Below are 16,071 nucleotides of genomic sequence, written 5' to 3' on the forward strand. Positions count from 1 at the left end.
AGACAACACAAGGCATGGAGGGGGACAGAGAAAGAGAGAGATAGAGACAATCCCAAGCAGGCTCTGCACTACTAGTGTGGAGCCTGATGTGGGGCTCGAACTCACAAAACCGTGAGATCATGACCTGAGCTGAAACCAAGAGTCAGTCATTTAACTGACTGAGCCACCCAGGTACCCCACATTCTAACTCTTTATCTTCTTTTTATTTTCAAGCTTCTCTTACTTTATGATTGATTATACATATTTTGTGAATTTGAATTTATTCACCCATTCATTCATTTATTCATTCATTCGTTTGTTCATCCACCCCACAAATACATGTTGAGTACCTGCTGGATGCCAGATACTGTTACAGGAAGCAAGATATATTACTGAATAAAACAGTCTTCCCCATGTACACTGTTTACTACAGGCTTACTTCTTTCTTACGGTAAGGCTTTGAGCTCAGGGACTTTTCATTTTTCTCTCTAATAGCCAAGACCTTTCCTTCTTCAATTTGGATAAATTTTTACTCTACTCATTGCCTGAGTTTTTTTATTAGTAAAGACTGGACATAACATAGATAACTATTAACTGAAGACTATTTAAAAAGATTTCACACATAAATAAAGTTCAAAAGTATAAAGCAGTAAAAAAAATAAAGAAATAAGTATAGATTATTTTTGAAAGGACAAAATTAAAGCTGATACTAGATTGACATCTGGAGAGAGAAAATGAAGAATAAAGCTTCCGAAATTATAAGGAAACTTTTTTTCTACATAGTTCTCCAAACTGGGTGTTGCTCAATGCCAAAATAATAAATGTTTTAAATTTTGCAGGCCAAGAGGCAAAACTAAGGATATTATATAATTATACAAAAAAGAAAACAAATTTCTATATTTTTATTGACAAAAATTAAAAACATAATAATAATTATTTAGTACCTTTTGTTGGTCACACAGGTCTACTAGTAAGAAGAGAATCCTTTTTTGTCTGTGATAACATTTCACTTAAGTATAAGTGGGATTCAAAGTTACTGTTCCCTACCATCAGAATTGATTGCAAATGTTCATATGTTAATACTGATCTATAAAATAATCATAGGGTGAAAAAAAGAGAGGGGAAAATCAAGAAACAGACTCTTACCTATGGAGAACAAATTGATGGTTACCAGAAGGAAGGTTGGTAGGAAGATGGGTTAAACACGTGATGGAGATTAATGATTATGTAAGTATTGAATCACTAAATTGTATACCTGAAACTAATACTACACTGTATGTTAACTAACTGGAATTTAAATAAAAACTTTAAAAAATTCCTTTTCATGAAGATAAGAACTCTCAAATACTGATATTAATTCTTCAGCATACAATTTTAATTGAGCACATTCATCTCTTAGAAGGCACTTGTAGAATCCTATCAGACTTTCATCTTGACATTTGCCTTTTGCATTTTATTATATTGGAGATGATGGGTTCCGGACAGGGTACCCCAGGAGTGCCTCTTTCACATGCCTGTTATGGTCCTGAAGACAATCAAGACCTAACAGACTTAAGAAGAGCTTTTGGCCTCCCCTTAACTGCCTAAAAGAGTTTAGATAGGGGACCAGCAGCAGAAAGAGAGCTATTGCCAAAGACAACTTTTTTTACACAGGGAAGATTTTGCATGGCATGGCAAACTTTTGTTTACCAAACATTGACTCTTCTCATCTCCTGTGAATTGTCTTCATCTCCTTTGAAGTCCCAAACCCATACCTGCTTCTTCTTACCTCGGGACTGCATGTAAGCCTCAATTGCTTATCAGTGGGTCTCATATATTTGGAACCCCCATACTTAGGAAATTAAATTTATTTTTCTCCTCTTAATCTGTTCCATGTTAATTTAATTATTAGACCAATCAAAGAACAAAGAGGGGTTAAGGGAAAATTTTTCCTGCCCTAGAGAGATCAATCATTTCCAAATGAAGGTCAGATGTTATATTTCTTTATACTTAACTCCTTGCCCCATTTTCATAAAAAGTTTTCATATTCTCAGAAATCAGCAAATCCCTGCACTCTACATATATTGCAAAACTTTTTTTAGGTACAGCTGTTTTTAAAGTCCGTCTGTTCCTCATCTCATTTCTACTTGTAGGTGGAGGAAGGTAGTGAGGAGTTTGGGGTTCTATAATGGAAGAGAAAAAATATGTGGGAGGGGAAATTACTGATTATGGCAGCACTTTATATCTCTCAATTGAAATATTAAGAATACATATTGTTCATAGTAGAATAATTATAACCATATATAAAAAGTGCTATGCCGGGGCGCCTGGTTGGCTCAGTCAATTAAGCGGCCAACTTCGGCTCAGGTCATGATCTCGCGGTCTGTGAGATCGAGCCCCGCGTTGGGCTCTGTGCTGACAGCTCAGAGCCTGGAGCCTGTTTCAGATTCTGTGTCTCCCTCTCTCTGACCCTCCCCCGTCCATGCTCTGTCTCTCTCTGTCTCAAAAATAAATAAACGTTAAAAAAAAAATTTAAAAACAAGTGCTATGCCTTGTCACTCCTACCTAACACAGTGATATTAGTCACTACCCATTTTAAGTATGGGTGAGGATGTTAATTCTGTCATACCATGATTAAAGTACATACATTTCCCAAACTTTGTCATGTGTATTCATGTTCTTCAGGGTCACAAAGTGTGATTTTGCTGTGACAAGATTTAGGATTTTAGTTCCCTATTATAACTCATTTCCCCTGCGTAGAGATATGAATTTTAAAAATAAGTGGCATTTTGTTACACCTAAGACTAACCAGCCACCTCTCTACATATCAAGCTATCTTTATCCAGTGATGCTAGCATTCATGCATTATGGCTTTTACACAAAGTCAGTGTTCTGAAACCTAGAACTCATTGACTTTCACTGAATTGAAGATTACACAATCTCCAGGAATTCCATAGAGTCCTATAACCTGGATTCCTGTGTGGAAATGGTGTAATCAGGGGGAGTTGAGGTCCTTAGAGTTAAAACTCAGAGTCTGAAATACAGAAATGCTATTGGCCCTAAGGATTTTCCTTTGAAGAACAAGAATAGAGGCCTTGGCCCTGTGGAGGATAAAAACAGATGCATGTGGCCATCATACATGGGTTGGGGAATTAGAGTTCTTTTTGGAGAGAGAAGCTGGGAACTGGTCAGTAATTTCCTGGGTAGACTGAGAAAACAAGGGAGAAAACTGTTGGAAACATAGCAGGGCCTTAAAAAAAGGAAACAGGTGGCTATTTGATTAGTTTCTCCATGAATCATTCTAAGATAAAATCCCCTACTCTACTTCTACCTTGAGTTTTATACTGTTTGTAGCTGATGGGAGAAATAGAACACTTCTGAGGTTATAACAGAAAAATATATGGCCAGTATCCTTGGTACTTTACTCAAGATTCTAGGAGGCAGTGTAACCTGAGACACAAAAATCAATGTGACTAATTGAGGTGGCATGAGGAAGACAGAGGAAGGAGAAAACTGATGAGCAATTTCTGGAAGGCATATTCATCAGTGTCATTGGATTCCTAGGCCAGTATTCTTTCTTTACACTAGTGGTGCACAAATAAATATATGATATCTATGAAACAAATTTTCCAGTTGGAGATGCTTTTTCAATGTCATACATTATTACACCATCGAAAGAAAGAAAGAGAAAGAAAGAAAGAAAGAAAGAAAGAAAGAAAGAAAGAAAGAAAGAAAGAAAGAAAGAAAGAAAGAAAAATATAGATGCAGACAGAGAAGGACTGGGGACTGAAAACAGGAGTGTTAAAATTTTCAATTCATTCAAAGGTATAGTGAGCAACATGTTGCTACACTCAGTAATAAGTCTTAGGCAGATCTAAAGCGCTCAATCACATTTAGGTTTTTTAACAAGACTGAGAGCCCAACATGAAGCTGAAGAGAAAGGTAAGGAAACAAATAACATCCTGAAAGAGCAATGTGGCTGTAGTGATTTGAGAGCACCTGATATGGTGCCAGTAAATTTGTTCTGATGGGTTAGTTCCCTGTATTAGCCATGTAAAAACATTAATAAGTCTCCTTAATTAATGAGTTCAGTTTCATTATTCACTACTGATAAAACTACCTACGTTATAGGGAGAATAACCAAGAATATATGGTGCCTGGGTGGCCTAGTCAATTGGGCATCTGACTCTTGATTTTGGCTCAGGTCATGATCCCAAGGCCATGGAATTGAGCCCTGTGTCAGGCTCTGTGCTGAGCATGGAACCTGCTTGAGATTCTCTCCTTCTCTCTCTCTCTCTCTCACCCTCTGCCCCTCTTCCTTGCTTGCACTCTCTCTCTCTAAAATAATAATAATAAAAGAATATTACTGTGCTTTTATATCTCCTATTTCATAACCTGAAGAATAGTTAGTACCCATGATGATAAATAGATTTCCTTACCCATATCCATACACAGAAATAGAAAAATCCTTATAACTCATTTGGAAGTTCACTAATAAAAAGACTTCCAACCATCCTAATGTTCACTATTTGATACATTCTCATTGGTCTAAGAATGTAATAATGCTTAATTAGGAACAGAATACGAGAGCTTAAGAGATTTAGTATAGAAAAAATTTTTATCTATTATCCATCTATTTATCTATCAATCAATCAATCAATCAATCATCTATTTATCTATCTACCTATCAGTAGATAGATTATCTTCATGGTAAAGAGCCAAGAATCCTGGATTCAAGATTTATAGTCAATGATACTACACTAATATCAGTTACTCACCTACAATACCATAATAATTACCCTTATTTAATATAATAAATATCTCTCATGAGGTAATTAAGATAATTGAGATGATTTATGCAAAAAATTTTATAATACTAATTAATGCATTGTAAGCAATCAATACACATTTGCCTAAACTGTTCCTTTTCAGAGAGACATCAAAGTTAACGTCAAAGCTGAAGAAGGTAACATACCCTTTAACTGGTCGCCATGGATGCTTACAACTGTACTACACTGACACTAGCATCATTCCTATTGAATGGATTGCCTGGCCTATAAAGTGCACATGTGCCTTGTTACTGCACTGGGGAATTATGGGCTCCTCTATCTCATTCATCTGGAGGAGTTCCTACACTGGCCCATGTATTTCTTGGCCTTATTCTTCTTCATTGACATTGTTCAGTGTACTAGTTCTGTACCCAAAATGTATCTTCTGGTTTGATCTAAAAGATATTAGCTTCAATGCTCACCTGACCCAGATGTGCTTTCTCCATACCTTCACAGGGATGGAATCTGGGGTGCTCATATTCATGGCCCTGAACCACTATGTGGTCATCTGTTATCCTCTGTGCTATGCCACTATCATCACCAATTCTATGATTGCCAAGGCTGGGTTTCCCACCTTTTTTTTGAGGTGTGATACTCATCATTCCCTTTACGTTACTCACCAAATGCCTATTATATTGTAAGGGCAGTATAATTTCCTATACCTACTTTGACCACATGACTATGGCCAAGTTGTCCTGTGGCAATATCAAGGTCAATGCAATCTATGGTCTGATGGTTGCCCTTCTGATTGGGGGCTTCAACATCCTGTGCATCACAGTCTCCTAGACAATGATCCTCCAGGCAGTGGTCAGTTTCTTCTTAGCAAAGTCTGAAGGCCTTCAGCACCTGAACTGTCCACATCTGTCCACATAGGACATCACCTATGTCTGACCCTTCTTCACCTTTTTCACCCACTGTTCTTGCAGTTATACAATCCCCCACAGCGTTCACATTTATAGGCTAACTCATGCCTGCTCCTGCTGCCCACCCTGAATCCTATTATCTAGGGGATAAAGACTAAAAATATACAAGAAGCTGGAAGATGGCGGCATAGGAGGACGCTGGGCTCACCGCGTCCTGCGGGTCACTTAGATACCACCTACACCTGCCTAAATAACCCAGAAAACCACCAGAAGACTAGCAGAACGGATTCTCTGGAGCCAAGAGTAGACAAGAGGTCCACAGAAAAGGGTAGGAAGGGTGGAGGGGCAGTGCACACTACATGGACTGGCAGGAGGGACCTGGGGCGGAGGGGCAGCCCGCTGGCAAAGTGGAGCCCCTGAGTCTGGCTTGCAAAAATAGAGGGGCCAGAGTGTGTTCTGACAGCAAGCAGGACTTAACACCTGGAAGGTTATAAGTCAACAGATCTGCTCAGAGAGTGGGAGGGCTGGAGGACAACGGGAGGGAGAGTTTTTGAGCCCCAGACCACAGAGCTCAGCTTGGCGGGGAACAAAGGCGCTTGGCGGGGAACAAAGGCGCTTGGCGGGGAACAAAGGCACTCGCCGGCGCCATCTCCCTTGCACATCCCCCAGCTGAAACCACAAAGGGAACCAGTTCCTGTCAGGGAGGTTGCTTGCACTGTGCAAACACCAAACGCTGTGCTTCTGCGGATCCATCCCTCCGGTGGGTCTGATTCCCTCCAGGTGCTGCAGGGCCCCACCTGAAGCAGATCTCCGAAAGAAAAGTGAGCTGAACCTACCCCTCCCACCCCTGTGCACCTTGCCGATCCACCCCAGCTAATACGCCAGATCCCCAGCACCACAAGCCTGGCAGTGTGCAAGTAGCCCAGATGGGCCATGCCACCCCACAGTGAATCCCACCCCTAGGAGAGGGGAAGAGAAGATACACACTAGTCTGACTGAGGCCCCAGCGGTGGGCTGGGGGCAGACATCAGGTCTGACTGCAGCCCCGCCCACCAATGCAAGGTATTCAAGAGAGCGCAGGGGAAGTGCCCCGCAGTCCCTCACCACTCCAGGAACTATCCAAAATGACAAAACGGAAGAACTCCCCTCAAAAAAACCTCCTGGAAATAACGACAGCTAACAAACTGATCAAAAACGATTTAAACAACGTAACAGAAAGTGAATTTAGAATAATAGTCGTAAAATTAATCACTAGGCTTGAAAACAGTATAAAGGACAGCAGAGAATCTATTACTACAGAGATCAAGGGACTAGGAACAGCCAGGAGGAGCTAAAAATGCTATTAATGAGCTGCAAAATAAAATGGAGATGACCACAGCTCGGATTGAAGAGGCAGAGGAGAGAATAGGTGAACTAGAAGATAAAATTATGGAAAAAGAAGAAGCTGAGAAAAAGAGAGATAAAAAAATCCAGGAGTATGAGGGGAAAATTAGAGAACTAAGTGATGCACTAAAGAGAAATAATCTACACATAATTGGTATTCCAGGGGAGGAAGAGAGAGCGAAAGGTGCTGAAGGTGTACTTGAAGAAATCATAGCTGAGAACTTCCCTGATCTGGGGAAGGAAAAAGGCATTGAATACCAAGAGGCATGGAGAACTCCCTTCACACGTAACTTGAATCGATCTTCTGTATGACATATCATAGTGAAACTGGCAAAATACAAGGATAAAGAGAAAATTCTGAAAGCAGCTAAGAATAAACGTGCTCTAACATATAAAGGGAGACCTATAAGTCTCGTGACCAATCTCTCTACTGAAACTTGGCAGGCCAGAAAGGAATGGCAGGAAATCTTCAATGTGATGAACAAAAAAAAAATATGCAGCCGAGAATCCTCTACCCACCAAATCTGTCATTTAGAATAGAAGGAGAAATAAAGGTCTTCCCAAACAAACAAAAACTGAAGGAATTCGTCATCACTAAACCAGCCCTACAAGAGATCCTAAGGGGGATCCTGTGAGACAAAGTACCAGAGACATCGCTACAAGCATGAAACCTATGGACATCACAATGACTCTAAACCCATATTTTTCTATAATAGCACTGAATGTAAATGGACTAAACGCGCCAACCAAAAGACATAGGATACCAGAATGGATAAAAAAACAAGACCCATCTATTTGCTGTCTATAAGAGACTCATTTTAGACCTGAGGACACTTTCAGATTGAAAGTGAGTGGATGGAGAACTATTTACCATGCCACTGGAAGTCAAAAGAAAGTGGGAGTAGCCATACTTATATCAGACAAACTAGAATTTAAATTAAAGGCTGTAACAAGAGATAAAGTAGGGCATTATATAATACTTACAGGGTCTCTCCATCAAGAAGAACTAACAATTATAAATGTCTATGTGCCGAATACGGGAGCCCCCAAATACATAAAACAATTCATCACAAACATAAGCAACCTTATTGACAAGAATGTGGTAATTGCAGGGGACTTTAATATCCCACTAAACCAAGGAAACATAAACTAATTAAAAGGAAATCCTCACAGAGGAGTTTATAAAGTAACTTCCTATCACTGATTTCCATTCTCCAGATCTCTTCCCATTAAAAATATCTGATACCAGTTTCTTGTGATTCCTTCCAGAGCCAATTTATGCATGTCTCCTCATTTCTTTTGAAAGCTACATAGCATCACATTATATTGATGTACAGTAATTAAATGTAAATAGTTCTTTGTTGGTAATCATCTATATTATTTCTAATCTTTACAGTAAAAATTAAAAATATGAATACATTAATGTTCAAGAAGTTAGCGTCTTATCAAAAAAACACAGAAAAATAAAAATCTTTTGAGCACAGGGGCGCCTGGGTGGCGCAGTCGGTTAAGCGTCCGACTTCAGCCGGGTCACGATATCGCGGTCCGTGAGTTCGAGCCCCGCGTCAGGCTCTGGGCTGATGGCTCGGAGCCTGGAGCCTGTTTCCGCTTCTGTGTCTCCCTCTGTCTCTGCCCCTCCCCCGTTCATGCTCTGTCTCTCTCTGTCCCAAAAATAAAAAAAATAAAAAAAATAAATCTTTTGAGCACAGACATTTTAGCACAGTACAAGAAAGTATAGAAATAACTAAAGAGAAAGAAAATCATGATAATAACATGATTTTGTTCACCAGAACAATTCTTGGAACATATCAAGTGCTAAATAAATATTGGTTGGAAAAATGGACAGTTGGATGGACAACTGCTAGTCTATAAAATGGGAGTTCTTTCACCAGCTGGAAAGTCAAATAGATATTGAAAGAAGTTCTAGAAGAATTTGTCTGTATCATAGATAATACGGATAGAGTGGGATACTAAGGACGTTTGAGATCTACAATCAAATGGAGTTACAAGTTAGGTTTAATTGAAGGATTCTCTCCATGGATGCCCTCCAGAAATATAGTTGGCTCTTAAAACGTTCCATGAAAAAAACAGTCACTGTTCAAGCTTGTTAATATTGGTAGTATCCTAAGGTGCAGATCAGGGCACTTGTCAGCCATGTTATAATCAGTTACCACAAGGCTTGACTGCAAGCCGTTGGGTGATCCTGAAGGGTTTGATTCTCATCCCCTGATACTGAGTGGCAGAAAGTGGTGAGTGGTCAAGTCTCCCAAGTGACATACTGTTTAATCAGCATTATTTGGACCCATCCCCACCTCCACCCCCTGCAAGCTCCCTAATCACTCTAGTTATTATTCCCCCGTTTAATGAATGTGAGCTGGTAGAATAAACATAGAAGCCAGTTTTCTAGCCCATCTTATTATCTTGGATCCTGGTATCTGCTTATCCCAGGCAAGGGATTGGTAATTAATATAATTTAAGAACCCACAGCCCAAGGGTCAGTGTTCTTTTCCTAGAGTCTGACATCTGGCCCCACAAAGTATCTGCATACTACTCCAGAATAAATCAAAGAGCCACTTTAGAGTTAGGAACAGTCAAAGTGACAGTAACAAAGTTAAGGAACGGAATGGTGAGGAAGGCCATCAAATATTTATGGTGACTTGTTTTCCCATATGTGCAATTTCGCAGTGGTGAATATCTCATAAAAGAAGCAATATTCTAAAGTTGTTTTTTTAATGGCTCAGAAGGGCCTTAACCAAGATGTCATAGATTTATTGAAGGACAAGGTAAGCTAGCGTCTAGATGTGGAGGAAGGAGATGAACTCCAGTGTGCAGAAGAAAATACAATTTAGAAATCCAAATGTAGAAGAGACTGGTGATGAAATTCACTTGCATCTATAGGTCATAACAAAGTGAAAGAGACAAGTGAATTCCCTGAGTCTCATCCTGAGACTGAGAGCATCACTCAGATAGCACACCATAGCTGGGCTGCTATTTGTCCTCATTAAATGGGAACAAGAAGAGAGGTTTACTGTGTATGGTACATGTATGGTACTATGATTTCCCTTCTTCTTCCCCTCATTGTGTACTTGATAATTTGCAAGGCGAAACCAAGTCAGTTCACTGAGCTAACAAGTGACTTTCCCTGATTAAAGTGACAATTGAGATTTATTATATTTGCAACTCTGTTTTATGGCAAAAATCACTGGGTTTTAAGGGGTCTCTTCATGATTGTCAAAGCTCATGTACTCAGTGATCACTAAACTCACAGCATCTGGAAGATAAGGGTAATAAGAATTACAAAATTGTACTTCACCCCTAAGAGATTAGAATTGTCAAACAGTTATTCCACAGATGTGACCCTGGGAGAATCACATGCCAAATTTCCTCCTGGGACCCTAGAGTTACCTGATGACTTGAATGACAAATCAGAGATACTGACTTCCAACTATAGACTCTACTGCATACTAGTTTAAGCACTGCAAAGATAATTCACTAGCATTAGAATATCAAAACCTTATCTAATTTTTATACCATGCTTTATATCTTCAACAGGTCTGGGAGCAAGAGACCACTGGAAAGGCTGATACAAAGACAAATTGTATTTGCCTAGTGCCTGCTTCCCCTGAAGAATTAAATGAATGTTATTCATCACGACATAAACACATTGAATAAACTCATTCCTTATAAACTGAACCTTGGTGGTGTTCGTGAGTATATTTGTCACCATCCACCAGTGTCATCTTCAATGTGTCAGTGAGGAGACTCTCAGTATTATGGATTTAAATGGCCTGGGTTTCTGATGGAATTGGATAGGACAAATAGAAGCCACTCCCTGGAATAAGTGGTTAGATTTGAACAAAAAGGACATAAAGCTTAGAAAGCATGAGAAGGAATGTCTTAACTCTGAATTCTGACTTGGCAAAATAGGGCTGTTTCTTTCACATCACAGTGATGTTGGATCCCATGGGAGGGATACTGGATCTCTGTATGAATCCAAAATGCAATATGTAACAGAGGACCTAAAAACCCACTACTGCTCCAATTTCTGTCATTGGATTACACAATACTAAAATATTTGGCATGAACACTGTCTAGCCACCTTCCTTAATTTAAACCAGAGTAGGAATAACTCAGAAGGCCTTGGGGCCTCCTCCTCACTGCTATTCATTACAACTTTGACGCCATGACATTAGCATTATTTTTATATTCATTATTTCTCCAGGCTGTGTGATACATTTCCAATTATATTACCTTTATTTTGTTATTGTAAGTCAAAGTCAACACCTTTTAAAAGTTTAATGCTATTCGGCCACAGGTGAAACTGGGGCATAGAGTCTGTGGCGATGGTCAGAGTAGAGACTAATAATGGAAGGTAACAACCATAGATCCCATGGTTCAGAAATAGAGCCACTGGGGGATTACTATCTTTTTTTCAGGAAGAGGAACCTTCCAGACCCTAGGGATTAAGGGATCTGTGGGAGATGGGCTGGGGTTTGGAAGTCTGTTGCATCGCAAGTATAAACGTTCTTTTGTAGGCATGACAAATGCAATGAAGTCAGAAAGGGAGATATTGCTGTAGGCTGATCCTAAAAAAACCATCGTCATGGCTAAGACAGGTGGTGCTGCTCAAGGCTGTGTTCTGGGATCCAGACACTGTAAATAAGGGATAGAAGTCTGAAAACTAGTTGCAAACAAGAAACCCCTGAAATAGGGTTAGGGCTGAGGAACAGAAGAGCATAAGGTAAGTATTGTTTAAATATTTTTGGTAGGAGTAAAGTCTCTTACGTGGTTCTTCTTAATTTCAGGTTTTTTTTTTAAGTATAGATCAACCAGGGTATTTTTTAAGTGTATTTTGTTTTTGTTTTTGTTTCTGCTATCCAGAATTTTTAGAGTAAGTTTCTATAGAAATTGCAATAGAAAACTTGAGAAAGCTCTTGGAAATAAATACTTCCTTGATTTATCTTACCTGAATTTCACTGAGCTGAGGGGCTTGGGGAAACCTTCCAAGCAGCAGTACCTCACTCCAGCTTACCACACCAACTAAATACCAGAGAAAAAGAAGAAAGTAAGAAGGAAGAATTCAATTTCCTTCTTTACTCTTCACAAACTTGCTACCTGATCCCTTAGAGAGAGTCACCAGCTTTCCTAGAGGCCTTATTACATATACAGCCTTATCAAAGAAAAGCAATTATTATTCCTCCCAGTTCATGTACCACAGGCCCAAAAGAGTATCCTTTCCAGAATTCAAATCCAAGTGTCATTCCATGTCTTAACATATTTAAGGGAGGAGTGTGGGAGGAGGATGGACAAAATGGGTGAAGTGGAGTGGGAGATACAGGCTTCCAATTATGGAATAAATAAGTCACAGGAATAAAAGACACAACAAAAGGAATTTGGCTAATGATATTGTAGTAGGGGTGAAATGGGGGCAGATGGTAGCTACACTTGTGAATATAGAAGTTGTGCACTTAAAACTAATGTAACATTGTTTGTCAACTATACTCAAAAAACAAAAACTATTTAATGATCATTATTAACTTTACACTAAATTATCCCCATATTGCATTCATTTATCTGCTTCAAGCGAACTTCCTTCATGATAAATTTAAAGTGACACCAGCTTCATTATTATCCAACCATCATGTTTTGTTTTTCTTTAAGTCACTTATATCTCTTAATATCTACCTGATATATATGTGAATATATACATATATGACACCTATACATATTATGTATACCCACACACACTTATTTTTTGCTTATTTGGATACTGTCTGTCTCATTCCCAGAATAATAATATTATAAAATCAGATTTTCTTCGATTTGTTTGCTACACTTAGCAGAATTGTTAGTATTTTTTAATGTCTGAATGAATCTATACTTTCAAGGCTAGCATGAAATCTCTTTCACAATTTCCCGCTGATCACCACTCCAAATTTGTTGTATTCTTTTATGGGATATAGTATGACTTTTTAAATGTTTGATAATTTGTTTTCTCTGTGATTCCAAAAGAACAGAGAGAAGATGTCCCCCTCAAATGATACCAAGCTCCACCCCTCCTATTTCCTCCTGCTGGGAGTTCCAGGTCTTGAACAGATGCACATCTGGATTGGGTTTCCTTTTTGTTCTGTGTATTTGATTGCCCTTGTGGGGAACATCACTATCCTGTTTGTGATCAAGACTGAACGCAGCCTTCATCAGCCTATGTTTTACTTCTTGGCTATGTTAGCCTCCATTGATCTGGGCCTGTCCACATCCACTATCCCCAAAATGTTAGGCATATTCTGGTTTAATTTAAAGGAGATTAGCTTTGAGGGCTGTGTCACCCAGATGTTCTTTATTCATATATTCACTGCCATGGAGACTGTCGTATTGGTGGCCATGGCCTTTGATCGCCATGTTGCTGTCTGCAACCCTCTGCGATACAGCCTGATTCTCACTAACAGAACGATTGGTCTCATCCTTGTTGTTGTGTTTGGTGTCAATTTCATTTTGGTTATCCCTCTGGTGTTTCTCATCTTGAGACTTCCCTTTTGTGGACACCATGTAATCCCCCACACATACTGTGAGCACATGGGAATTGCTCGCCTAGCCTGTGCCAATATAAAGGTCAACATGATATTTGGATTAATTCTTATATCACTGGTGTTTGTTGACGTGGTTCTGATCGTCATCTCCTATGTGAGAATACTCCGAGCTGTCTTCTGCCTTCCTTCCCAGGATGCCAGACTCAAAGCACTTAATACATGTGGCTCCCATATCTGTGTTATCCTAGCCTTCTTTACTCCAGCTTTTTTCTCCTTCATGACTCACCGGTTTGGCAGGAACGTTCCCGTATACATTCATATTCTCCTTGCCAATATATATGTGGTTGTTCCACCTGCCCTCAATCCTGTCATCTACGGAGTGAGGACCAAGCAAATTCGAGAAAGGGTTTCAAGCATCTTTTTGAAAAGAGGCTGACATAAACTGTCTCAGATATTCATTTTAATCTAGGTAAAAGAGATTGTGTTTCTCAACTACAGAATCTTGCAACAGAAAAAAAAGACTCTAAACTTAGTATTATTTCATTAATAATATCCCTAAATATCCCATCTAGAGCATATAATGGGATTAATGTCCAAACAATCACTGTGAAAATTTATGGAATACCTAAAGCTTTGGACAACTTAGTTACAAAATTTTATTACTTTCCTGTATAACCTCTACAGAGCAGGTCTTATGGACACGACTATGTGGAATAAAATGCTTCTTTTTATTTGCAAACAGTTAACTCTGTTGGCCACATTACCAAATGTCTATCTATATCTATATCTATATCTATATCTATATATATCTACATCAAGGACTATAGGCATTAAGTACTTGTGACAGATTCTTTCCTTACTTTCTTAATTGCTTATTTGTTTTTATCCATAGTTTTATTGATACTTTATTATATGCCAGAAACTTATAAGTCATAGAAGTATAAAAATAAAAATATAAATGGTGTTTCAAGGTCTCATAGGAAAAAGAATTAGGAGAAATTTTCCCCATGATTGACTCTGTGTGGAATCTTCCCAGACTCATCATATCTATGCAGATCTCCCATAAGTGTCTTACTGTTCAAAGTGAACTAGTCTGTCTGTAGATGCATGTATATGCAATACTGCAAAACTTATAGAAATATAAATGTATTTATATTTCTATCAATCTCTATCAGTGAAGGGGGACTTCACAGAAGTATCAGTATGGTAAGGAATTTAAGATGCTCAGGAATAATACCTCTAAATGGGTGAATTCCTATACATCTCAATTATATTCTCAAAGGTCGAATCTAATGCCATAGATAGTAATTACTCTTAGATTCATGAACTTTAGATATTCATTCATTCATTATTAAGCACTTTGGCACTTTTTAATTTTCACTTATTCCTCATGGCTTATCAGATAAGCCTCAGTATCCTATGCTCATTTTATAGTTTTTGATCAATGATATGTATTTGGCCAATGTTTACTTCATGGTATCTTGCTGCTCACATCTTAGATGCTTAACAATTTTTTTCTTTAAAAAATTCATCTTCCAAAGAAGACAGAGAGATGGCCAACAGGTGCATGAAAGGTGCTTAGCATTACTAATAATCACATAAATGCACATCAAAACTACAGGGAGATATCACTTCATACCTGTTAGAATGACTATTCTCAAAAGACAAGAAATAACGAATGTTAGTGAAGATGTGGAGGAAAGGGAACCTTTTTGCTCTGTTGGTAGGCATGTAAATTGGTGCAGCCATCATGGAAAACACTACGGTAGTTCCTTAAGAAATTAAAAATAAAAATTATTCATCATGATCAAGTGGGATTCATTCCTGGGCTGCAGGGCTGGTTCAACATTCACAAATCAGTCAATCAATGTGATACGTCACATTAATAAAAGAAAAGATAAGAACCATATGATCCTGTCAATCAATGCAGAAAAAGCATTTGACAAAATACAACATCCTTTCTTAATAAAAACCCTCAAGAAAGTCAGTATAGAAGGAATATACTTAAACATCATAAAAGCTATATGAAAAGCCCACAGAATATCATCCTCAATGGGGAAAAACTGAGAGCTCTCCTCCTGAGGTTAGGAACATGACAGGGATGTCCACTCTCACCACTATTGTTTGACATAGTGGTAGAAGTCCTAGCCTCAGCAATCAGACAACAAAATAAAATAAAAGCCATAAAAATTGGCAAAGAAGAACCCAAACTTTCACTTTTTGCAGACGACATGATACTCTACCTGGAAAACCCGAAAGAGTCCACCAAAAGACTCCTAGAACTGTTAAATGAATTCAGCAAAGTTGCAGGGTACAAAATCAATGTACAGAAATCAGTTGCATTTTTATACACCAATAAGGAAGCAACAGAAAGAGAAATCAAGAAACTGGTCCAATTTATAATTGCACCAAGAACCACAAAATACCTAGGAATAAATCTAACCAAAGACGTAAAAGACCTGTATGCTGAAAACTATAGAAAGCTTATGAGGGAAATTGAAGAAGACACAA

The 16,071-nt window shown here is 38.6% G+C and overlaps 1 protein-coding gene and 1 pseudogene across 1 annotated transcript; both read left to right on the forward strand.

The window, feature by feature from the left end:
* The first annotated feature begins 5,025 nt into the window (after positions 1-5,025).
* LOC131486604 (olfactory receptor 52N1-like) lies at positions 5,026-10,617 on the forward strand (annotated as a pseudogene).
* A 2,440-nt stretch (positions 10,618-13,057) lies between these two features.
* On the forward strand, positions 13,058-13,996 carry LOC131488693 (olfactory receptor 52E4-like). Its single transcript, XM_058690555.1, has one exon. The coding sequence runs from the start codon at positions 13,058-13,060 to the stop codon at positions 13,994-13,996; it is 939 nt and encodes a 312-aa protein (XP_058546538.1).
* The last annotated feature ends 2,075 nt before the right edge of the window (positions 13,997-16,071 follow it).

The sequence above is a fragment of the Neofelis nebulosa genome, chromosome 10 (genome assembly GCF_028018385.1).
Source record: "Neofelis nebulosa isolate mNeoNeb1 chromosome 10, mNeoNeb1.pri, whole genome shotgun sequence".
Lineage (NCBI taxonomy): Eukaryota > Metazoa > Chordata > Mammalia > Carnivora > Felidae > Neofelis > Neofelis nebulosa.